This window comes from Lathyrus oleraceus, chromosome 3 (assembly GCF_024323335.1).
Source record: "Lathyrus oleraceus cultivar Zhongwan6 chromosome 3, CAAS_Psat_ZW6_1.0, whole genome shotgun sequence".
Lineage (NCBI taxonomy): Eukaryota > Viridiplantae > Streptophyta > Magnoliopsida > Fabales > Fabaceae > Lathyrus > Lathyrus oleraceus.
The window spans coordinates 35,539,373-35,564,140 of NC_066581.1; the positions used below are offsets into that span (position 1 = coordinate 35,539,373).

The 24,768-nt window shown below is 36.2% G+C and overlaps 1 protein-coding gene across 6 annotated transcripts in view; it reads right to left on the bottom strand.

Moving 5' to 3' along the window:
* The window catches only part of LOC127132326 (piezo-type mechanosensitive ion channel homolog), a 29,523-nt gene extending 9,358 nt beyond the window's left edge, over positions 1–20,165 (bottom strand). For 3 of the 6 annotated variants that reach the window (XM_051061260.1, XM_051061258.1, XM_051061264.1), the window contains exons 1-15: positions 19,578–20,165; positions 18,451–18,531; positions 18,068–18,227; positions 17,797–17,954; positions 17,151–17,307; positions 16,851–17,037; positions 15,579–15,694; positions 15,019–15,103; positions 13,305–13,520; positions 13,048–13,228; positions 10,757–10,885; positions 4,917–5,090; positions 4,511–4,735; positions 2,856–4,337; positions 166–2,645 (exon numbers count right to left, since the gene is read on the bottom strand). In XM_051061260.1, coding sequence (XP_050917217.1) covers positions 166–2,645; positions 2,856–4,337; positions 4,511–4,735; positions 4,917–5,090; positions 10,757–10,885; positions 13,048–13,228; positions 13,305–13,520; positions 15,019–15,103; positions 15,579–15,694; positions 16,851–17,037; positions 17,151–17,307; positions 17,797–17,954; positions 18,068–18,227; positions 18,451–18,531; positions 19,578–19,626 — 5,880 coding nt within the window. In that variant the 5' untranslated portion in view covers positions 19,627–20,165. Of the gene's footprint in view, positions 1–165; positions 2,646–2,855; positions 4,338–4,510; positions 4,736–4,916; positions 5,091–10,756; positions 10,886–13,047; positions 13,229–13,304; positions 13,521–15,018; positions 15,104–15,573; positions 15,695–16,850; positions 17,038–17,150; positions 17,308–17,796; positions 17,955–18,067; positions 18,228–18,450; positions 18,532–19,577 lie in introns of those variants that run through there. The other 3 variants (XM_051061261.1, XM_051061259.1, XM_051061262.1) reach the window with 2 other exon arrangements.
* Between the last annotated feature and the right edge of the window lie 4,603 nt (positions 20,166–24,768).

Here is a 24,768-nt window from a genome sequence, read left to right on the forward strand (position 1 = left end):
ATATTATATCCCGTTCCATTCAATTCCTTCATCATTATATATCCAAAGATAGCCTAAGTTCCATCAAGAGAATGATCAGCCAATAGAAACAGTAATAGGACTTACAATATCTGATACAATTCACAAATAAAGCATCAATGTTATACGTCTGAGAACAATTCTTACCATGAGAACCGATACAAAATCTTCTGGGAACTGATCTTCAAACTGGTAGACTTCAAGAAACTCACTGTTAGCTTTCATAACTGATTCATAAAATATGGCTATTAAGAAGAAAACAGCTAAATCAGCCCCAAAGATGTAGGCGTACAGATCTATTTCCCTTTTCCCACCACCAATGATGGAAATTATTCGATATGGAAACCCAATTTCTTTGAAAATACCAATGTGTTGAGCTTTACGAATCTCATTGGATACATCCTCTGCTGGAGTTAATGAGCTATACCATTCTTCAGCAGTAAACTCAATTGAAGGGGAGGCATATAACACCTCAAAAACAATAAGACACAAGTTTTCATTCTCTTCACTTTTTTCTATGCTCTGTACACGAACCCTACTTGCTGAGTGCAACTTGAAAAGTTTATCCTCTCTGCATCTTCTATTGTGCAATATCTTCAGTGACTTATTTATTCTTGATTCGATTTTCTTTGGCTGAATTCCCTCTTCAGGCCACATATTAACTTCCATAGACAGCTGCACAAAGTACGGGGGTGTTTCTGCACCCCAAGTTAATGATCTCCAGTACCTACAGAGGCTTCTGACCAACCGTTTCAGTAGATTTTTCAGTGGTAGGAATAATCTCTCTAATCTATCTTGGAAGGTGGAGCAGTTTACATCCTCTATGAAGTTTTGATTTCTTCTCTTACTAAAGCTGGAATCTGCAGCGATTGTCCAACCACCGTCTTTCACAGTTATGGAGGTTTGCAAGAGAGTGAATATATATACTAGAAAATATGGTAAGTTGTTTGTAACAAAAGATGATGTTATTTTTTTCGCAGGGAACCCCAATTCTTGAAGTAAGCTCACGTGGAATTCAAACTCGGTGTGTTGAATAATGATTTGATACAAATATTGAAGCAAAATGCACATCTCAGTGTATATCAGCATAGTAACCCAAAATATGTAACCGGGACCAGTATTTTGACAGAGAGCATATAAAAAGAGAGCTGCTAGGTAGACCACAGAAAGTAAACTGAAGGACCATAGATATATTAGAATGAAGCAGCAATAGCAAACAACATCATTATTCGACCTCATTCGGGACCACATGCAACGGAAAATAATGCCAATTTGAAGATAAGCAGTATCAGGCCCAGTATGATCATTGACAGAGTGTAAGGAAAATGTAGACTCCAGAGGTTCTGCACCAGTATTCTGATTCTCAATCTCATAGTACTCCTCATCATCAGATGAATCGTCAGTTGACTCTAGTTCTTCATGTTCTATCTTCAGATAGTTCATTAGATTGCTAACTGCCATATTTCCAAGTGACTGCACCTGAGATACTCCTTTTCCTATGAAATGTACAGCTGAAACTAAAGCATTTTTCCTGACTCGAAGTTTATAACGGTTCCTTATTTTTAAATCAAAATCACCATTGTGTTCAGTTCTATCCTTTACGTCAACAATTCCATGAGGTGAATCAATTGGATGCTTCCAATATTCTGGTGCCAGTGGCCTTGCAGATTTTTCACTCAATAGAGATTGATTCACATTATTTGGGACTGTTGACTCGGTATTTATATCAAGGTCTTTCTTCCAGAATTCGCTTTCCCTATGAAAATCTAAGGAAGAATTTCCTCTTTCTCGTAGGCCATCTATTTCGAGAGAAGCGTTACTACAGTTTGCATCAGTGCTCATATTATGGAGCTGGTCTTGAAGGTTTAGCATCTCTGATTTCATCTTTTCCACCTGCAAGCTTCGGGCATGCTTCAGCACTGCAGTTTTACGTGTGTGCTGTAACTGAGCAGTCTTCCAAGCAGCTTTCTTCTCTTGTTGCCGCAGTATAGCACCGATCTGTTCTTTCTCAAGGTATTTTGATACATAAACAAATTCTGGAAATGAGAACATGTATGACTGTAGTGATACTAACATGAATATGATGATTTCCACAAATGATGATCTTGATGTAATTCGAAAACCATAATCATATTTGTGAAATCCAACCAATTCATTTATCCGTTCTATGTAACCACTTTTGATCTCACTAAAGTCACCAACAAAAGGAGATTGATATGCAAGAGACAGGACGATAACAACGAAGTTGTACATCCTTAAGTACCTAAAGATTTGATTTCCTTTCTTTAGTATTTTTAGCCTCATTCGGAAGAAAACTAGAGCAAAACCAAGATAGCCAAAATGCAGCATGTCATATTCAAGAGTTCCTGTAATCAAAATTAATGAAAGAACGAAATCTAACAAGTGACAATAACCATAAAGCCTCAAGTGGTCAAGAATTGTCCAATATCCTTTTGTTTCAAAAGAAAGATCACTCAGTACAGATGCAGACTTCCATTGCGACAGTATTTTCTGATACATCTCTAATCCATTGAGAGTAGATGCCTGATCAGCCCGGAATTTGAAACATGAAAACATGAAAACCCCATAATAGCTAATAAGCATACGAGGATCATCAACAATAATTCCTGCAGTGAAGGCACTTAAAATAAATTATTGGGGAAAAGTTATCTCGTAATAAATAGTAAAACTATCCAGTCCTGACTTATAAACATCCTCTAGTGTCAAAAACAAGGTTTGGGACTCTTATACATGTGTTACATGTTTATCCACAAGACATATACCTGCTGTCAACTATCTGAACACACATAAAGAAACATGCATTAATGGAGAGATACCTAGCCAACACCTTTTGCAGTAACTGAAATATATATCTGATACTCTCCAACAGTCACGGCATGGTACTTGTTCGCCAATCTGTTGGTGCACGAAAGCAAGATGCATCCAGATAGCCAAGTACTCAATAGTGATGATAGAAGCAAATAGAAAAACAAAAACAGGCCATAACTTTTTAATGAGTAGCCGATGTAGAAAAACACAAGCAGCAAGTGATGCTATATAGAGCAAGGAGATGGCATTCAACACAGCAAAGCTAGCAAGAAGCAAAACAATCATGTTGATTTCAAGACCAAATAAATTGAACATGTTCTCTATCCAGAACGTCAAAGATACTTTTAAAACAGTCTTCTGCATTTCCAGCCTCTCTTTTCTCAAGAAAAGAAGCCGCTTTCTGTTCCACTTCAAGCTATCCTTTGAACTCCCCCAGAAATGTAAAAGTTGATTTTTTTTTACTCCATCTCTTTGCGCTGAATCTAGCCCTAGGGATAATACAGAATTAATTGTTGGCCATGAACGACTTCTTGTACCTCTTTTAATTGTTGGTGAACTAGGAGTTTCATTAGGATCATCAACTGGACTGAATAGAGAACAAGGCTCGTTCCATCTATCTCCATTTCCGTTAACAAATTGCATCTTTTCCAACCAACGAAAAACATTGTATTGAAGTATACATGCTACAATAACCACAACCTTTCCCCTCAACCCTGACTCTAAACCTTTAAAACCAGGCTTATACAGCTGTAAACCCATAAGTAAGGATAACTGAGAGTGATCTTGGCCAGGAAACATCTTAGCTTGATCTCCCCACATCTGGAAAAGATATTCCACCATTATAAGAAGTCCTGAATAAACTAGAAATACTTTTGCAGGGATCTGAGAAGACTTTGGTAATCTTAAGAAGTTAAGTAAACCAACAAGATACAGGAAACCAAATGCACTTATAGGTGATATAGATGCATAAATCAGGGCAAAATATAGTATCTTATCAGTATGCCTGACCAACAGACGTCTGGTAAAAGGAAAAGGTCTTATTTCAGGTGCATCATAGTTACTAGACCCAGAACTTTTGCTCTGCCTCCTTTCATAGCTATACAGCTGCATCACTACCAAAACAGCCAAGGGTTCCCAAATGTTTTGTAACACTGAAGCTTCTGGGTCATAGCCAAAGGCAGTTTGAAAACCAATGATCCCAGGAAACCATATCTTTGAGCTGGAAAAGACACCAACGCTGTAAATTGAGAAAAACACAAATATAGCATACAATTTCATAGGAAACCAGAGATGCTTTCTTGTTTTCCCTACAACTTGCCTTCCACTTATCCACAGTAGAAGAAAGAATAAGTAACCAAATGAAGCATAGTTTGGTGTGCATAGGTATACACTGAGGAGAATTGTCAGGAAGGCAATGTATTTACCACATGACCGATAAGCAGAAAGGAACTTCTGCCTTATAACCTTCAAATATGATATGGTCTTCCTCTCTGAATAATTAATAGAATGATTAGAATATTGACATTCACACTTCGTCTAAATATGTAGCATACACTAATCAAGCAATGGAAGCATTATTGTCTTAGCACAATAAGAAATGCATATACTAAAATAAAATGATATGAAAATACTAGGGAATAGTCAGTATTTGCAATAGTTGTACCATGAGTTCCCTGGCCTTCACTAGATCTTGGACTATAACCCGATAAACAGACAGGTTTGATCAAGCCAGCTCTCAAAATGTTAAACCCGACTGGTGGGCAAGATGTGTGTCGCACAATAGCTGAAAATGTAAGAAGTGTTTGAAGCCCGTGATTATGAATTGCACAAAAGCAGGCAACAATCGATATTTTGAAGAAATCCACTGAATGGATATGATTAAGCATGCCTGCAACATTCACATGAATAATAATATAAATAAATAGAATGACTTTATTGAAGGAAACACAGTTTAAATTTGGACCCCAAAAACAAACAAATGTCTGACAGGCATAATAAAAGTATCCTTTTTCTGTTTATAGGCATAACAAAAGTGTATTTATACATTAACAAAAGAAGAAAATGTTTACCTAATTGTGAGAGAATTTGAAAAGCATATGAACCTTTCTGGTCTAAATGTTTGGAGATCAAATCAAGCCGAAGAATGAACTGAAGTGCAAATTGCGCCTCACATAAAAGGATAACAGCTTGCCGTAATTTGCTGTTGATTGCATTGCTTAAAAGATAAATTAAAAAGAAAATCACTGCATGCAGAAAGTATGCGCAATCAGTAAATTAGGAATACTGACACAGTTCAGACTACTCCAAAGACAATGCTACAAAAAAGTTTAAATGTGATCAATGTCTAGTTAGTTTTAACTCTCTTTATTTAAGCAAAATAGAAAAGTTAGTGAATAACCAATGTTTTAAAAAAAGTTAGTTTTAAACTCTTGAAAACATGAATAAACAATAAGTTGCAATTCACTATAGAACTTATTATTAACTTTAATTAAAAACGTGAGTTATTTTGTTGAAAATATATTATTTCCGGTTTTATTATTGCCTTTAATATTACCTTTATTTTTCTTTATTCTCCATTAAAGAGAAAATCAATTGTAATAATTGTATCTTCACTATATAAACCAGCCTAAGACTGACGAATAAGATATAACAGTTTTTATCTATTTTTTCCAATATGGTATCAAAAGCATTGGGTTAGGGGTTACCGTAAAACTTTTCTCAACATATTTTTGTTAGGTTAAGAGCACTGGGTTAGGGGTTACCATAAAGTTTTCCTCAACCTATTTTTGTTGGGTTAGGGGTTACCATAAAGCTTTCCTCTAACATATTTTTGTTCGACCCGCTTTCTTACTCCACCTGATTCACATACCCGTTTAGCCTCCTATGGCGAATAACAACAACAGGTGGTCTTCCCCATCACAGGCCTACAATGGATCAACCATGGCGAACAACCGCAACCTGAGTCGGGCGTCGGCCGCGGAAACGGCGGTGGACGTGGAAACGGCGTACGAGAGGAACCGCCGATGGTCATAAATAATGGCAGTAACGACGGCAACAATGGAAACAGGAACGACATTGTTTTTGGTGACAGTTATTCCAACATAGACGGTAATGATCAAGAGGGTTCCTCATACTCCCTCAAGGTTAGTATCCCTAAAATGAATGGGAATAACTATAATGAATGGGCTCAAACCGTTCAGTTGGTATTGGAGAGTAAAGGAAAATTGATTTCTTAACAGGAGCAGTAGCTGGACCGGCAACAGGAGACCCTCGTTACAAACAATGGAAATCGGAAAACTCCTTGATTATTCCGTGGCTGGTAAGCTCTATGGGAACTGGAATAGGTAAGCCTTACATGTTTTTACATTCCGCAAAGAATGTGTGGGAAGCTGTTAAGGAAACATACTTTGATATTCAAAACTCCTCTCAAATTTTTGGTTTAAAATCAAAGTTATGGCATGCGAAACAAGGTGACAGGAGTGTAACTGCTTATTACAATGAGTTGTTGACACTGTGGCAAGAGTTAGATCTCTGCTATGATGACAACTGGAGGTGTATAGAAGACAGTGTTTTGTTTCTCAATAGGCAAGAAAATGATAGTGTATTCATGTTTCTCGCTGGGTTCAATAAAGACCTTGATGAGGTAAGAGGTAGAGTTTTAGGAAAAGTATCATTGTCAACTCTTCGTGAAACTTTTGTAGAAATAAGAAGGGGAGAGGCACGACAAGGAATTATGATGGGCAAGACACCACGAAATTCTGAATCTGAAGGCTCAGCTCTGGCTACTAGGAATCTTGACGAGGGAAGAAGGTCAGACAAAGTTCCTTGGTGTGATCACTGCAAGCGCGAATAGCATACATGTGAAACTTGTTGGAAGCTCAAAGGCAAACCTCCTAACTGAAAGAAGAAAAGTGGTCGTGCATTTCAGGCTAGTAATTCTGATCAAGGGCAGCAACCTCCTCCGTCTCAGTTTCCACTCACTACGGAGCAACTAGACAGACTGTACAAACTCCTCGAGTCTCCAACCCCTTCTTGCTCTATAGCAACAAAAGGTAATTCTGTATTTCTTAATGTCAGTCCCAGTCATACTTGGATAGTAGATTCAGGTGCCTCTGATCACATGACAGGTGAATCTACTTTGTTCTCTTCATATAGTCCATGTGCAGGTAATCAAAAAATAAAAATCGCAGATGGCTCTTTTTCAGCCATTGCAGGTGAAGGGTCAGTTGTACTGTCTCCAATATTAACTCTTAAAAATGTCCTTCATGTTCCAAATTTATCTTGTAATTTAATGTCCGTCAGTAAATTAGCCCAAGATATAAATTGTCAAACTAATTTTTTCCGATCTCACTGTGTCTTTCAGGATTTGAACTCGGGGAAGATGATTGGCAGTGCTAAGGAGAGTGGAGGACTCTACTACCTTGACATTGAATCTGCATCACAACTACCTTCAAAAACAATAAGTTCCTACTTTGAGTCTTTTTTTGTTTTGAATAATAAAGATGACAACAGTATGGTATGATATTTAAGATTAGGTCATCCTAGTTTTCGTTACTTAAAACACTTGTTTCCTAAGATATTTCACAATAAGAACTTTTCTTCATTTAAATGTGAAGCATGTGAATTTGCAAAGCATCATCGTTCTCAGTTTTCAATACAGCCTTATAAACCATCAAAACCTTTTTCGATTATTCACAGTGATGTTTGGGGCCCTAACCGTACAAGTACACTCTCTCTCAAAAAATGGTTTATCACATTTATAGATGACCATAAAAGAGTATGTTGGGTGTACTTTTTAAAGGGGAAATCAGATGTTTGTCAGGCTGTAAAGAATTTTTTTTCAATGGTGCAGAATCAATTTCAAATAAATATCCAATTCTTTAGAAGTGATAATGACAAAGAATATTTTAACACTATCCTATGTGATTTTTTTCTAAAAAATGGGATTGTGTAGCAAAGTTCATGTCCTAATACTCCTCAACAAAATGGAGTGGCCGAAAGGAAAAATAGACATTTACTAGAGGTTGCTAGAGCTCTACTTTTTTCAAATAAAGTACCAAATTATTTGTGGGGCGAAGCTGTTTTAACAGCTGCGTATTTAATTAACAGAATGTCATCCAAAATTCTCAATTTTCAAACTCCTAATAATGTCTTCAAAGAACATTTTCCTAGTACTCGTGTTTTAACTGATTTGACTTTAAAAATCTTTGGTTGCACAGCCTTTGTTCATGAACATAAAAATGTTGGAAAACTTGAGCCAAGTGCTATAAAATGTGTCTTTGTTGGGTACTCCCCAATCCAAAAAGGATATAAATGTTTTGATCCAAAAAATAAGAAAATGTTTGTCACTATGGATGTTATATTCTTTGAAAATAAACCTTTTTTTGATGACACTCATCTTCAAGGGGGGGAGATAAACGAAGACTCGTTTCAAATTGAGGAAATGAGTTTTTTAAATAACTTATCTTTGTCAGTATCACAAAATTCTGAGATTTTTACACCTGCACCAACAGAAAATGGTTATGATTCTTTATCTGATCCTACTCCTGTCGTGAGTAAGGAACCTTATGAATCCGAGCCTACATTTTCTCTTGTAGAAAACAATGAGAATCCTGAAAACGATGATAATGATGATCTAATTGAAATGCCACAAAATAATGAGTCACTTCAACAAAACAAATTTGAATTAGGAAATAGGATTTGGAAAGGAAAGGTTTTTGTGAAAAAGCACCATAAAGGAAAGGACCAGTCCACATCTCAACACTGTCAGGAATCTGAACCGGGGAATGATCAATTTCCTAACAAAAGAAAATGTAAGTCTATCTCTGTTTCTGAGAGTCGTATTTTGTATCCTGATAGAGATGATCCTGTTGCCATTAGAAAACCTGTCAGATCTTGCACTAAATATCTCATGTCCAATTTTATATCATATTCAAATTTGTCTTCATCTATGTCTGCCTTCACTTTAAAATTGTCTAGTGTAGAAATTCCAAAAAGTGTACAGGTTGCTCTAGAAATTCGAAAGTGAAGGGAAGTTGTACTTGAGGAGATGAAAGCTCTTGAAAAGAACAAAACTTGGAGTGTTACGTCACTACCAGGTGGCAAGAAGACAGTTGGATGCAAATTGGTGTTTAATGTGAAGTATAATTTAGATGGGTCAATTGAAAGGTACAAGGCTCGCTTGGTGGCTAAAGGCTTTACTCAGACCTATGGTATAGATTACTCAGAGACATTTGCTCCTGTTGTAAAATTGAATACTGTCAGAATTCTTTTGTCTCTTGCTGCTAACATGAATTGGCCTTTGCATCAGTTAGATGTTAAGAATGTCTTTCTTAATGGCGATCTAGAAGAAGTATATATGGACATTCCTCCTGGCTTTGAAAACAAATTTGGATCAAATGTGTGCAAACTAAATAAGTCTTTGTATGGATTAAAGCAGTCCCCTAGAGCTTGGTTTGAAAAATTCACTCAGTCCATGAAGAAACAAGGGTACATCCAAGGACAGGCTGACCACACCTTGTTCACAAAATTCTCCCACGATGGAAAAGTTGTTGTCCTGATTGTTTATGTTGATGATATTGTCCTTACTGGAGACGATACAGTGGAAATGGCAAGAGTAAAAGAAAAATTGACAGTAGACTTTGAAATCAAGGACCTGGGATTCATGAGATATTTTCTAGGTACGGAGGTTCCTCGGTCAAAAAATGGTATTGTGGTTTCACAGCAGAAATACATTATAGACTTGTTGAAAGAAACAGGAATGAGTGGATGTCGTCCTGCAGATACCCCTATGGATCCTAATGCTAAACTTTGAGAAGAAGGTAATGTTTCTGTTGATACTGGGAGATATCAGAGATTGGTTGGGAAACTGATTTATTTGTCACACATCCGACCTGATATTGCTTTCTCAGTTAGTGTAGTGAGTCAGTTTATGCATTCTCCTTTCGAGGAACATCTTGAGGCAGTCTATAAGATACTGAGATATTTGAAGGGAAATCCTGGAAAAGGATTATTTTTTAAGGAGACTAGTGAAAGAAATGTGTCTATCTTCACCGATGCGATTGAGCAGGTTCAGTCACAGATAGAAGATCAACCTCTGGATATTGTACGTATGTTTGGGGCAATCTTGTGACATGAAGGAGTAAGAAACAAGGAGTTCTAGCAAGGAGTAGTGCAGAGGCCGAGTTTAGAGCTATGTCTCAAGGTATTTGTGAAGGATTATGGATCCTTAGAGTCCTAGAAGAACTTAAGATGAAAATTGAACTTCCATTGAAATTGTACTCTGACAGTAAAGTTGCTATTAGCATAACTAATAATCCAGTTCAACATGACAGAACTAAGCATATCGAGATTGATCGACACTTCATAAAGGAGAAGTTAGATACGGAAATCATATGTCTATCCTTCGTGACTTCAAATCAACAAACTGCGGATATCCTGACCAAAAGTTTGGCAAGACCTACTTTTGAGTATTTGATAGACAAGTTGGGTAATGATATATATCTATGCACCAATTTGAGAGGGGTTGGAAAATATATTATTTTTGGTTTTATTATTGCCTTTAATACTACCTTTATTTTTTTTTATTCTCTATTAAAAAGAAAATCAATTGTAATAATTATATCTTCACTATATAAATCAGTCTAAGGCTGACGAATAAAATATAACAATTTTTACCTATTTTTTCCAATATATTTGAACATGTGGAGGTGGAAGTGTGGTTCACTAATATTATAAAACTGTACACACTAATTGGGGATCAAAATTATAGCCTACAAAATTGATGAGGTAAATAATGGATCCGCATTTCATGCTTTCAGAAAATACAAATAAGAGCAATTCCTCATTAGAAGTATATCAATAAACAAATATAGAAATAACATAGGAAGAATCTGGACACTGAACTTACTATAAACAGCATGAAAAAGACCGGGTCTTATTGCAATAAGAAATATCAATGTTAAAATTATAACATGTGAGCACTTGCGTAGTCCCCATGCTATTGTAGCCACAACTAAAACTGTGGTGTCTTCTTCCTCTAGAAATTTGACAACAGAAAGAATCAGCAAAACAGTAAGATTTTTTATCCAATGCATATTTAAATTTTATTTTTTATTGACAGAAAAAGTCTGATGAAATATAAGTGTACACCAAAATTTCTAGAACACGTGAGCAGAAGCCAATGCACAATATAAAGTTAAATCGGAAGACGTCCAAGGGACATTTAAGAAGAACTCTTCGTTTCTTATAATTTCATAATAATTGTAATCATATTTTACAAACAATAGTTGAAGGATTAATATGGGGGCTATCTAATTCCAGGAAAACTGTAATGCCTACAGTATACCTATTTAACACATCTTCCTGTTTGTGATGTTCTCAAAAGTCAAAACAGCAAAAATTAGCAGGCATGTGTTGCTATGGCAATGGCATTACTCGGACTATGATCCATGGTAAAGAAAATACTTAAATTGTCCAAGATGCTACTGTTTCAATTTGAAGAAAATAAGTGCCCAAAATTCTAGAAATGATACGCCAGATGGGCTAAACAATTTGTTGAAGAGTATCATAATCATATAATCATTATGCAGCCGTTACATAATTATGATTGTGCAGCAGTTACAAACATTAATGTAAATAGAACTATTCTAAATTAATGCCGCGATAAATTATTTCCCTGACTATTAAGTCAGATTAGTATACATATTAAACCCATGGAAGAAAGCAAATCACAGGGTTCAGCCAACAGCTTGGTTGAGAGGCACTTTCTTCCTATCATTGATTACAAATTGAATGGCCTGAATTAAAATCAATTGGTGCAGTCAATGAAGATCTAACTTCCAGAAAAAGGGAAGGAAAGCTAAATCATAGGAGAATTCATAAGTTCAGATAAAGGTTATCCCAAACTCGAGAAACGGCAGCTGGAAATCAGCTTAGTAATGTCATGGTTGCTCAATACCATGACTAATGAAATTGGAGGAAGTTTTATGTACTATGACACTACCAAGGAGATGTGGGATGCAGATAAAGAAACCTATTCCAATGTGGACAACGTGTCTGCAATACTTGAAACCAAGAGGATACACCATGATTTGCGACAAGGCGACCTCTCAGTCACAAATTATTTAAATATTGAGTCGTCAATGGCAACAACTAGATATATATGAAGTTGAATGGAGTTGCACCGAGGATAAGAAGTACAAAGACGTGGTGGAGAGAGATAGAGTTTACACATTCCTAATGGGTTTTAACATCGGACTTAACGAAGTTCGTGGGAGAATCTTTGGAATCAAACCCCTTCCAAAAATTTGGGGAAAATTCTCAAAAGTAAAGAGGGAGGAGAGCAGGAGAAAAGTGATGCTTGGAAAATCCATTGCAGTCCCATCTATTGAAAGATCTGCTGTAGCAGCAAGGGGAAATTAGCCCCATCCCTTCCATAAGAAAACTCTCCCCTCTGCGGGAAACCGGGCCAAACCAAGGACGCGTGTTGGATCATACATGCCAGACCCTCAGAGGAAAATCTGACCAGAAATCGAGACAATAGAGGGAACACAGTCAAGCTAAATCCTGATTTATCTCCATTCTGCAGGGAGCAAATGGAAACTTTACAAAAAATTCTTCAACAAACCATTGGTACAACTACTGTGGCACAAAAAGATAATTTTTTGCATGCTCTAAATACCAGCAAGAAAAAACAAATTCATGGATTATTGACTCGAGCATCTGACCACATGATTGGAGACTTAATTGTGTTTAATAGCTATTCTTCATGTCAATAATTTTACAGCTCGAATAACTGATGGTACTCTTTCTAAGGTCATGGGTAAAGGTTCTGTCATTATTGGGCAAAATACTATCCTAAATCCAGTACTCTATAATCCAAAACTTGATTGTAGTTTGCTGTCCATTAACAAACTTAGAAAAGATTTGAAGTGTGTCACTAAATTCATACAAAAGATTTGAAGTATCTACATTTTAAGAAATCAGTATTTTCAAGATGGCAGTAAACATGAAATTTAAATGTGTTTCGTAAATGGATTCCTCCCCTGAAGACATAATTAGAACCTTTGCAAACTAAACAGCTAAATGTTATCCAACTTTGTTAGCACAATTTCACACAGGAGAATATGGTTAAGCACTGGGAATCATAATTTCACACAGTAGCACGCGTAGTCGACTCAGGCCAACTATTTTTCTCACCTTCCACAACAGATTCATCAGCTGTTAATTGTCCTTGATCAGTAATGCACAATAACACTGAATTGTTTACAAGATTGCACACAGCAACAAGAAAACCAAGACCAAATTGTGCAAGCAAATAGTATGCCGGGATAGGGTAATGCCACAAGCCTATAGTTTCCCATATTTTCATATCCTGCAACTAAGGAACAGAAAGATAACAAAAAGAAACGTTTTAGTAGATTTCTAGATCCCTCAAAGCCACTAGCAATATGTACCTTCGGTGATTTGTTATTGGAGACAGTGAGTGCCACGTTGAAGATATATGTGCTAGCTGCCCAAAGAAGAATGAAAACAAGAAGCATGCCATTCAGCTGCTGCAATCGAAACATGGAAGGGAAGGCATACAAGATGTATCCCACATAAGCAAGCAACCCAAATGAGCAGAGACTTGCAAAGTGGAAACTCCAGAATGAAAGAACCAGCAAGGAAATCTGTCAGGTGCAACAATAAATGCAATAAATCAGCTTATAAAAGTTATGTGCAAGCATCACAAACGGTGAGACGGGGCTCACAAACTATGAAGCACAAAGTCCAACATGGACACCAGAAATATTAACCGGTGGGGGCAACACTCTTGTATATAACAACTATTTGTTCGAAGAATACGAGTAAATATTACTCCCTCTGTTCCTTTTTAAATGTCACTTTCTTGAAAACATTTTGTTCCTTTTTAATTGTCACTTGCAAAGTTCAAGGTAGTATTAATGGCACTTTTGTTAAAATTATCCCAAAGTAATTATTATAGAGAGAGAAAAGGTAAAATGAATGTAATAAATAATTAAGGGTATTATAGGCAAAAGGAGAATTGTTGTTGAAAAAGTAACAATAATGATTAGCTTTCTTGGTATATGTAAAAAGTCAAAAAAATAACATTTAAAAAGGAACGGAGGAAGTAATGTTTAATTACAATTTTAGTCTCATATTTTATCACGCTTACAAATAATTTATTTTCTAAAGTTGAACATTTTGATCTTCAAGTATTACATTTGTTACAATTTTAATCTCAATTCATATATTTTATCCCTAATATGGTGATTTTTAACCCCCAAAAGAATGGGATTCTATAGTTTCAATTCTAATTATGAATAGAAAACACCACTTTTGAGGCTACAAATCATTATTTTGGGCCAAAAATATTTATTTTATGAACCAGAAACCAGAGTCGGGATCAAAATTCCAATAGATATGATACTTGAGGACTAAAATTCAATTTTTATAATTAAAAAAATAAAATAAAAAACTATTCTCGAGAGCGTGATAAAATAATGAACAAAAACAGTAATTTAGTCAAATAACAGTGTCATTATTATGCAAAAAATGAGATATTTTTCTGAGGAAAAATGAGATATTATAAATACTATACAAATTTAAACCCAAAAATTAAAAATCATAACATATGCAAATTATAAATTCTTTTTTTTTGTCAAATGCAAATTATAATTTCTATTTATTTGTCTACATATTTTAAATTTATTTTATTTTATCATTTTCAAAACTATAAAGTATTAAAAATAATTATACAATGTATAGTAATTAACAAGATACTCATTCAAAAGATTATAAAATTTATAAGAATAAAAATCATTTCGTGGCCTTAATTTTTTTTTAGTAGGGACAAGACACTACTTTAAGTGAGGGCAAAATTAAATATCTAATAATTAATAATAAAAAAAAAATTTAAAATCGTGGGGGGAGATGCTCCATTACTTGTTTGAGAATAAATGATGGAACATGAAATCATGGCTATCAGTTGGCTAGTGAAAATATTGATAATTACCAATTCAAATTTCTCACCCTCGCACACTGATTTTTACCAAAGAAAAAAATGGATGGGTGCCAACTCTTGTTGAAAATAATTTATGTTACTTATCAGGCCAAGGAATGTGATATGAATTTTGCACGGGATTTTAGCAACTAAAGCATGCGTACCGGAAAACCATATGCTAGAAAGTTAATACTAAACGTCTGAGAAATAGCTCCTTGCAATATGAAACTTCTATGCCTCACGCCAAACCTGTCATAAGATTAAAAAACCAAGAAATAAAATATTGTTCGAAATAAAGATAGAAGGCAATGAGTTTGACTAGATAACAGATAAAAAAAAGGATTGAATAAACAACTACTTTTGTATAGGAGTACAATTTGAGCACATTGTTCCATGAGAAGCTTTTTAGCCAAGTGAAAGGAACAATTTAACTATTTCAACTTTCATTTCCAAAACACTTACACTATTTTGCTTCAAACATGCAAAACAAACAAAAAAAAGAGAGAGAAGTAAAGCCCAATAAGGAAATACTATCATGAAGCTATATGTCCTACTACCTGACTCCAGACTAGATTCTCATCCCAATACTATGTCGATCTTAAGGGATGGCATAGTGCTACAAAGCTTCCACTATGGTGGGGGGTCCAAAGAAGGATCAGACCCACTAAGGATAGGAAAGAACAAAGGATCAAATGAGGATGTTGCATCTAGTTAATTACCTCACCTGTATTCATGAACAAAGAGAGACCGTCTTGTGGGAAGAAGTTCCTCAGTCAAATCATTTTCTCTTGTTGATGTGATGATTTTCATTTCGGCTAGCTCATTTCTGATCCAAGATAGCTGGAACAAAAGGCAAATGAAAATAGGTGACCCATATTACATGAGATTGTTACAAAATATGGAAAATATCTCATAATATATGAGTTGTATTTTAACGTAATTAGTAATATATAAATATCATATCTCTTGGGATCGTGTTCATATTTTTTTGTATTTCATGATTTGTTTTCTTATTCAATTAAGATTAGAAATCTAATTTCCTTGTTTAATTAGGATAGGATTCTCATAGTAGTATAAATAAGGACTACTGTTATATTTTTATGGTAAAACTTTAATAAGACTTAAGAATAAGAAGTTGATACTGAATGACTAGAGAGATTAGCTCTCTGGTCTTATATATATTGAATATAGTACAATGAGAATCCCTTGATTAAGCTAGGCAAATCTATACACAATCAATCCTAATGAATACATATCAACCATAATAATTATATGTAAATTATATCATATCTCAACACTCCTCTCAAGCTGGAGCATACAGATTGTAAGCATCAAGCTTGTCATATATGTAAGTTATTCTTGATCTTCGAAGGGCTTCCGTGAAAATGTCTATCAATTGGCCGTTAGAACCAACAAATGAAGTAATACTCTCGTCAAGACACAATCTTTTCACAAATAAAGTGACATTCAATCTCAATATGCTTAGTTCAATCAAGAAAGACTTGATTAGAGGCAATATGTAAAGCTACTTGATTATCACAAATGAGAGTCATAGTGCCTATTTTACAAAAGCGCAACTCTTGGAGAAGATGTTTGAGCCATATGAGCTTTTGGGTAGTAAGTGTCATAGCTCTATATTTAGCTTCAGCATTGGGTCTGGCGGCGACATTTTGCTTCTTACTTTTCCAGAAATTAAATTTCCAAAATAACCTTAATTAAGTCTTCAAGAAAACAATAGATGTTGTTATTTAAAAAATGACCTTAATTAAATCTTTAATTTTGTGAGTAGATGATCATTATAATTAGAGGTAGGTTAGTAAATGTACTTCCTTTTTACATGAAAACAAAAAAGGCACTTAATTACTATCCTAAAAAATGTGAAACTATATATTTCTGCTTATAAATGAGTCCAAAAGTAGTATTTTATATGATACAAATATTGACTGCTTTTCAACAGTAGAACAGTGTTATTTATAGGAGCATTATATATTCTTACCGTAATGTAGAAAAGTAGAAGTGAAAGAGCAGAACAAACTTCTGACCATTCTGATTTTGTAGAAAGTTTGAATAGCCCAAAGTGGTAAAATATCGACCTAATGGTCTCTGGGAATTCAATAGGAAGTTGGTATATGTACAGCAAAATGATATTGAAGCCAGCATAATATAGAAGGTATCTCCACCACCTTCAAATTCATAAAATCCACAAACCATTGAACCAACTAAATTCTATTTGAAATTTATACTAGAACAATAAATAGTACTATCATCATATTTTGTTTGGGGAGGAAAAGCTTACCGAAAGATACCTATATAATTGCTTGTCCAAGACCAATCTACTAGCCCAATACTGCTGCAAATGAAAAAAGGCAAGGAAACCCAAGATGCATGACTAATCCCAGCAATTAGTTGAATAGCAGGCATCAATAAAACACACAATCCCTTGAGATGAGATCCTGCAATCCAAAAACCAACATCCATCTATAAATACTCTGTAGAGACAGAGAAATCAGTTTATTATACTTATTAGTGTTAAACAACATCATGCAACCAAATAAATTATTCATTTTAACATAAGAACAGATGATAATTTTTTAATAGAAAAAAAGTGAAGGTTGAAATCTTAACCATGTCAAAGAAACAGTCATCCTATTATTCCTAACAGTGGTTTTATGAAAAATCTCTTGTCTATTTCAAAATATAAAATTATTAAAGAAAACAAGTCCAGTACAAAAAGAGGTCAGCAAAACCACCCTTGAAAACAGAAAAAGAAGACAAAAATGAAAAGAAACCACTTAGAAATAATCAAGACTGCAAAAACGACCCTTTGTATATCAGTGATGGTGAATCCCTTAAAACAAACATGGGAAAAAGATGGAGATGCCATAAACAAAACTCCATCCCAAAGCAAGAATAAGGGAAAAGAGATAAGTTTTACAACAAACCTATTCGCGGAGAGGAAGAGCATAGATGCCCTGAATAAAATTTTCTCCATGCATCTTGACCACATCCATTTCCATATATTTCAATTAGAGAAAGAAAGGTTGCTAATACTTGCATGACCAAAAAATAGTCAATCGGCAAAGTCCTCCAAGACTGCACTCTGCAAAATCATTTCATACAGCATTTGTAGACTTGTAGTATACTCTGAATGGTGATACACTAAGGGAGGGAAATTATAATATACAAAAGGTAAAAACCAAAACAAAAAACTACCTTATAAATCCAATTAGCTGAGCCCACTGAGCATCAGCAGTACTCCAGTGATCCCCCTCGATGGCCAATACAACATGGAATATGGCATGTGAGAGCAGCGTCAATGAGGATAATATAAGAACAGACCATGATATCAAAGATTGTTGATGGAAACGAGATCCTAATTTGGAGAAGTAAACAAGTCATGAAAACATAATAGTTATATTTGCACCTAAAATACAAGAAAAGCACTAGCAAGTGGGGAAAGGGTAGAAACAGAATCATAAATTTAGAGCATGTAAGCATCACTAAATTCTTGATAGGACACCAAACATTTTTGTCAAAAAAAGGTATAAAACTCTCATGTTATTAATAGATAACAAGGATCAGAGCAAGCATCCCACCTTTTCTAAGAGCGGTGTACTGAATGAATAGGAATGCTATTAGGTCAGCCAAAGACATCAAACTCCAGTTAAGTATAGATGCTGCATGAAAGAGTCAATTGCAATTTAGAGAGTGAAAGCTGATAGAAAAAGCAAAGTATACAACTGTGGACAGCCACTCAAGGAGCTTCATGTGATTTCAAGCAAACCCATTCAAATTTTAGATGGAATCGCTAGTATAAATTACACAATTGTAAGTTGTAACTACAAACAAGTGTTGTGTAAGTTGCATAGGCATTGTCCTATGCAACCAATGTGACTGTTTTGGTAAAGAATGGTATGATCATACTTAACCACTTTTAACAAGACCCTAACTTATGGGTTGTTTAAATCTACACCATTAAAGTAAAAAATAGTGGGTTGTATAAATGTGATGTGGCCACTAAATAAGAGATAAACTATCCAAAGTGAGTTGCATAAATTCTTCATGTCTATTGGAGATGTTCTTACGTAAATGAAGCAAGCATGGAGAAAATTATACAACAACAACCGATCCTTATCCCAGTCGGTTTCATGGATCAACTTTCGCCATAATGTCCTATCTAGGACCATGTTTTTATCCAAACTATTAATCTCAAGATCTTTCTTAATAACTTCACTTATAGTCTTTCTAGGTATTCCTCTTCCTCTAGTTGTTTGACTTCTCTCCATCTGATCTAGCCTCTTTACCACAGAATCTACATGTCTTTTCTCTACATGCTCAACTCACCTTAAGTCTATTTTCCACCATCTTCTCTACTATATGTGTTACCCCTAATCTTATCATATTTAATCTTACAACACATCCAACGCAACATCCTCATTTCTGCTACACTTACTTTTATTTCGTACTCGCATGTCTTATTGCAGTCCAATAACATTTTCTCTTCAACTAGGGCGGTATATTTGCGTCACATGAAACTCCTAAAACCCTCAGCTTAAATTTGATGGTTGGACCAGATACGACACCCACACATGTTGTTACATCCCAATCACTTCCAATATTTAAAACTATCATCCGCGTGAGTATCATATAATTCAAGTAGTAATATTGGAACGCAATAAGCATAACAATGTGGAGTAAAAATTGAGGAATAATAAGATCAAACCTGTAAGGAGAATGATAGGTAGAGCGAATCCAGGTATAAACCTAACCATGATTAAACGTAATCACAATTTCATGTGAAAAAACTAGAATCAGTGATTACATCATAGTGTGGAGCAACACAAATCAATCTATAGAACCCAGTCCTTTGGTGAAACCCTGAAAATGAGCGCGATTGAAGGTTTCGCTTCTCATGGCAATGCATGTGGAGAACCAAAACGACGCCGGATTATAATGTTGCCGTTGAAGACCGCAACGGGAAAAGGAACGATTCGAGATTTGAATCGATGAAATGTGGATGAATGAGATTTGAGACGTGACGAAGCGTGTTCTTCGCTTACGCTTTGTTGATGAGTTGAGTTTCCATTTCCCTCCTGAATTGGATCAACTGAATTTTCGTTACTCGAGAAATCAATGAAGGGTAATTCCGGTACTTCGTTTCTTTTAGCCTTCTTTCTGTTTCAGTCATAGCATAGGCGTAAGCAAAAACTGGGAGCTGATTCAATGCGATATTACGATAGTAACCCCTGAAACATTAGAAAAAAATGTTTTATTTTTCGGAAACATTTTTTGCATTAGAAGAGAAAATGTTGATTGCATAATGGTTAGGTTTATACAAGTATGGTTATGACTTTTGTCTATAAAGATGGCAAAAAGATTTTTTTTTCAAAATAAATTTTTAAAAATTATTTTTTAGAAAATTTTCTAATATAACCACATTTTAAAACAGATGCGTCAGATCATCTGGCGCATCTATTTTGCACCACGAGGAGGCGCCACCTTTAGTAGCGCATGCATTGGCTTGCTCATGAGGAGGTGTCAATGTCATAGGCGTCTGCTTGTTGTATGTGGTGTATGCGTCAATTCATTTGACGCATACATCCTTGTATTATTTTTAATTTTTATTTATTTATTAAATAATAAAAAATGATGTAAAAAAATAATTTTATTCATGATATAATAAATGTTACATGGGATTGACAAAAATTTAATGACTTGCCCGATCGAAACGTCCTCCTATTCCACATTCAGGTGCGTTACTTTGTCTTCATGGTCTCCCACGATTTTCCTGAGGTGTTTTGGGTCTTTGCGTGTTGACCTGATCGAATGATGGCTGGTGTGAAGGTCCGACGGAAGTTCCAGCGGTATTTGACAGATGTGTCATCATTTGTTCCCAATATCCTGAGGGCCTCTGGCCAACTGCACTCCTGTAATGGAGTTCGGTGCCCATGTCATCGTAGTTAGGTCGATGGGGTTGGATGGATTATGGACGGTATAGTTGCCCGAATTGGGACATTGAATCGTTTTGGAAACGAAGCAATGGTTCATATGGTGTACTATAGTTAAACAATGGTTGGGTGTTTTGGTGATGGATGTTTGAGTGGTCATTGGTGGGGGGTACGATGAAGTGACACATATGAATCATCTGGGCTATAGACGGTTGTGGTTGAAGCGTATGGTTATTGGTGGGTAGGGTTTGATTCTTGGTTTTGTGATTGGGTGGGTGGCATGAATGGATTGCGACGTTGGATGTTTGGTTGTTGGGTGGATGGCATGAATGGGTTGCGAGGTTGGGTGTTTGTTTGTTGGGTGGGTGCATCTATTTTGCACCACGAGGAGGCACCACCTTTAGTAGCGCATGCATTGGCTTGCTCATGAGGAGGTGTCAATGTCATAGGCGCCTGCTTGTTGTTTGTGGTGTATGCGTCAATTCATTTGGCGCATACACCCTTGTATTATTTTTAATTTTTATTTATTTATTAAATAATAAAAAATGATGTAAAAAAATAATTTTATTCATGATATAATAAATGTTACATGGGATTGACAAAAATTTAATGACTTGCCCGATCGAAACGTCCTCCTATTCCACATTCAGGTGCGTTACTTTGTCTTCATGGTCTCCCACGATTTTCCTGAGGTGTTTTGGGTCTTTGCGTGTTGACCTGATCGAATGATGGCTGGTGTGAAGGTCCGACGGAAGTTCCAGCGGTATTTGACAGATGTGTCATCATTTGTTCCCAATATCCTGAGGGCCTCTGGCCAACTGCACTCCTGTAATGGAGTTCGGTGCCCATGTCATCGTAGTTAGGTCGATGGGGTTGGATGGATTATGGACGGTATAGTTGCCCGAATTGGGACATTGAATCGTTTTGGAAACGAAGCAATGGTTCATAGGGTGTACTATAGTTAAACAATGGTTGGGTGTTTTGGTGATGGATGTTTGAGTGGTCATTGGTGGGGGGTACGATGAAGTGACACATATGAATCATCTGGGCTATAGACGGTTGTGGTTGAAGTGTATGGTTATTGGTGGGTAGGGTTTGATTCTTGGTTTTGTGATTGGGTGGGTGGCATGAATGGATTGCGACGTTGGATGTTTGGTTGTTGGGTGGATGGCATGAATGGGTTGCGAGGTTGGGTGTTTGTTTGTTGGGTGTATGTGGTAGGTTAATGGTGTGAGGTTGGTTGTTGGGTTTGGGTGGTTTGACATTGGTGTTGGACGGGGACTTGTTGTTGGGCGTACGATGACGAGGCTAGTTGGCGTGGATCAATCAAATATCGCGGCTTAGACATAAATTGTTGTATTATCACTGACCTAAACCATGTCATATATTGTTGATTTGGTCTTGCACCATGGGTGACTAGTTCGTTTAAGATATGTTGTTGTCGATTCCTCATTGACGACACATCTCTTTTGCAAAGTCTCTCTAGTCAGAATATTCCCATTGGGCATCAACTCTTTTTTTATGCCAATTCCCCAAACACGTCGGAGGTTCTAGAATCTGTTGTTGCATGCCGAACTGCAATTTTACTGGTCACTCTGGTGCATTTCCACAGTAGTGAATCGGATAATTGGTGTCTTTGTTGTCCAAACTGCAGCATCGTCATGGTTAACCTGATGATCAAGTCACATATATGGCCTTGATCAGTCATCATTTATGCTAGACATTCCACTATTTAACCGTAAATAAGTCAGGTAAACTGTGTAAACTGAAGCATTTTTAGTTAGATATAAGCTCAATTCTATAATATAAAGTGTGTTGTTACTTATGAGTTTCTTGAGGATATTTTACACTTTTGGGTATGTTAGCAGGTAAAAAACTAGTTTGGAAGCTCAGGGAATCAAACGTCAGATGAGAAATTGAACCCGAGCAAGAAAACGGAAGAAAAAATCATTTTTCTGGAGAACCTGCTGTCCATACGCGTATGGCCTTACATGATACGCGTATGGGCCTTCCCAGTACGCGTAGCATACGTAAATGACCAGAGGGATGGAAAATTCAGCCAAAAGACAAGCTTCTGGTGATACGCGTACCAGCCTGGGCAATACGCGTACCAGTCTGGGCAATACGCGTACCAGACTGGGCAATACGCGTATCAGAGGCTGTGTTACGTGCAGTACGCGTTTGAGACCAGGCAATACGCGTATGGGACAGCTCAGTACGCGTATGGAGCACAAAATCAGGAAAAATCCAACTGAATAGCTATTAAGAGGCCAGACCACGATTTTCCGGGGGTTGGACGTTTTGGAGAGAAAAAAGACGCGTTTTGAGAGCTGGAGACTCGACGAATATCAAAGGATTCATATGTTCAAGAGTTTTCCGACTATTGAAGATTGATTCCTCACGAAATTCTGTAATGACAACAATATTAATCTTTGTTTTTATTTCTATTATGAGTATCTAAACCCCCCATTGCTAGGGGGTGGCCCTGATTCTGAATGTGACAGATTTGATGTTTATGAATGCATTGATTAGTTATTCTTTTCCATTGATTTGTTCTTATTACCGTTCTTTATGCTTTATTCGTCGGACCAACGAGTGATGATTAATATGAATAGTTTAAGCTGGACAGCGATTATTCATTGACCTGGATAAGAACTTTGGATAGTAAAAATAACCTAGGACTAGGGATTTTCTATCTGACCGGTAATTCTTGATATTTGAATGCTTGAGTATGAACTTAATTATTTATGGACATAGTAATTAGGTTACATAATCAAAGGTCTATTTACTAAGGACTTAGGAATAGATACCCTTGAGGACCGAAATTAATTTGACAGGAATATTGTTTAAGCCTTCATAAATTATATCTGTTACAGGAAGTTTCATTCACCGACCCTACCAATCGTCTCTCATTTGTATCTCGTTCAACCTTTTTACTTGCTTTACTTATTTGCAATTGGTAGGATAATTACTCACAACACAAAAACCAAAGGCTTTTGTCTAATTGAAACAATCTATAAACTCTGTATCGTCAAGCAGTCCTTGAGATCGACAAACGGGGAATTTCCCTTTTATTACTACAGTGAGAAAAATAGTACACTTGCTATTTTCCCATCAAGTTTTTGGCGTCGTTGTCGGGGACTGCCAAAGATAATAGAGTTTATTAATTTATTTTCAATTAGAATTTTGTTGCTCTGCATCCAAAATTTTATTTACTGTTAATTTTATTTTTATTGTTATTACAACTAATTTCTGTCTAATCTGTGTATGCGAGGTAAGGCCTCAGCTAATTTTCATTTTGACGCAGAACCAGAGAGGACATTGCGCGCAAAGCTCAGAGAAGCTAGAAGGAAAAAACTTGCAAACTCTGACACCGAAGAACTAGTCTTTGTTCACTCCGAAAAATCTGAGTCAGACACAGATTCACATCCAGACACTGTAAACATGGCTGCAGACCCACCCTGATAACACGAAATTATATCACATTTTAAGACTTAACTTAATTAGATTATATTATCATTTACTTTAATTTATCCCATTTTATCAGATATTATGCAGTATTTCTTTTCTATTTACATCAGGTACCCATTTTGAAGCAAAAGTGAAAAAGGGAAGAAAAGGAGGTGTAAAAAGCAATAAAAAGGAAACAAATAACCAAGACCAAGCCCAGCCCAAAAGAAAGCGCACGTTGCCCCTGTGACGGGCGTCACAAGGAGTGTGACGAGCGTCACACTAAAAGCACTCCTGTGACGAGCGTCACACATGGTGTGACGAACGTCACACCAGTCCTCTATATTTTTGGCGCAAGGAACTCAACTGACCACGTTGAAGCCTACTTCCACGCACGCTTAACCCTCGGAACGAGACCACGCACACGGAAACCCTTGAAAAGTAGTTACACCAGCAGCTGTATAAATAGCAGCTAATTGGGAACTTTCAAAGACACAGTTTTTGCACGCTCAGTTT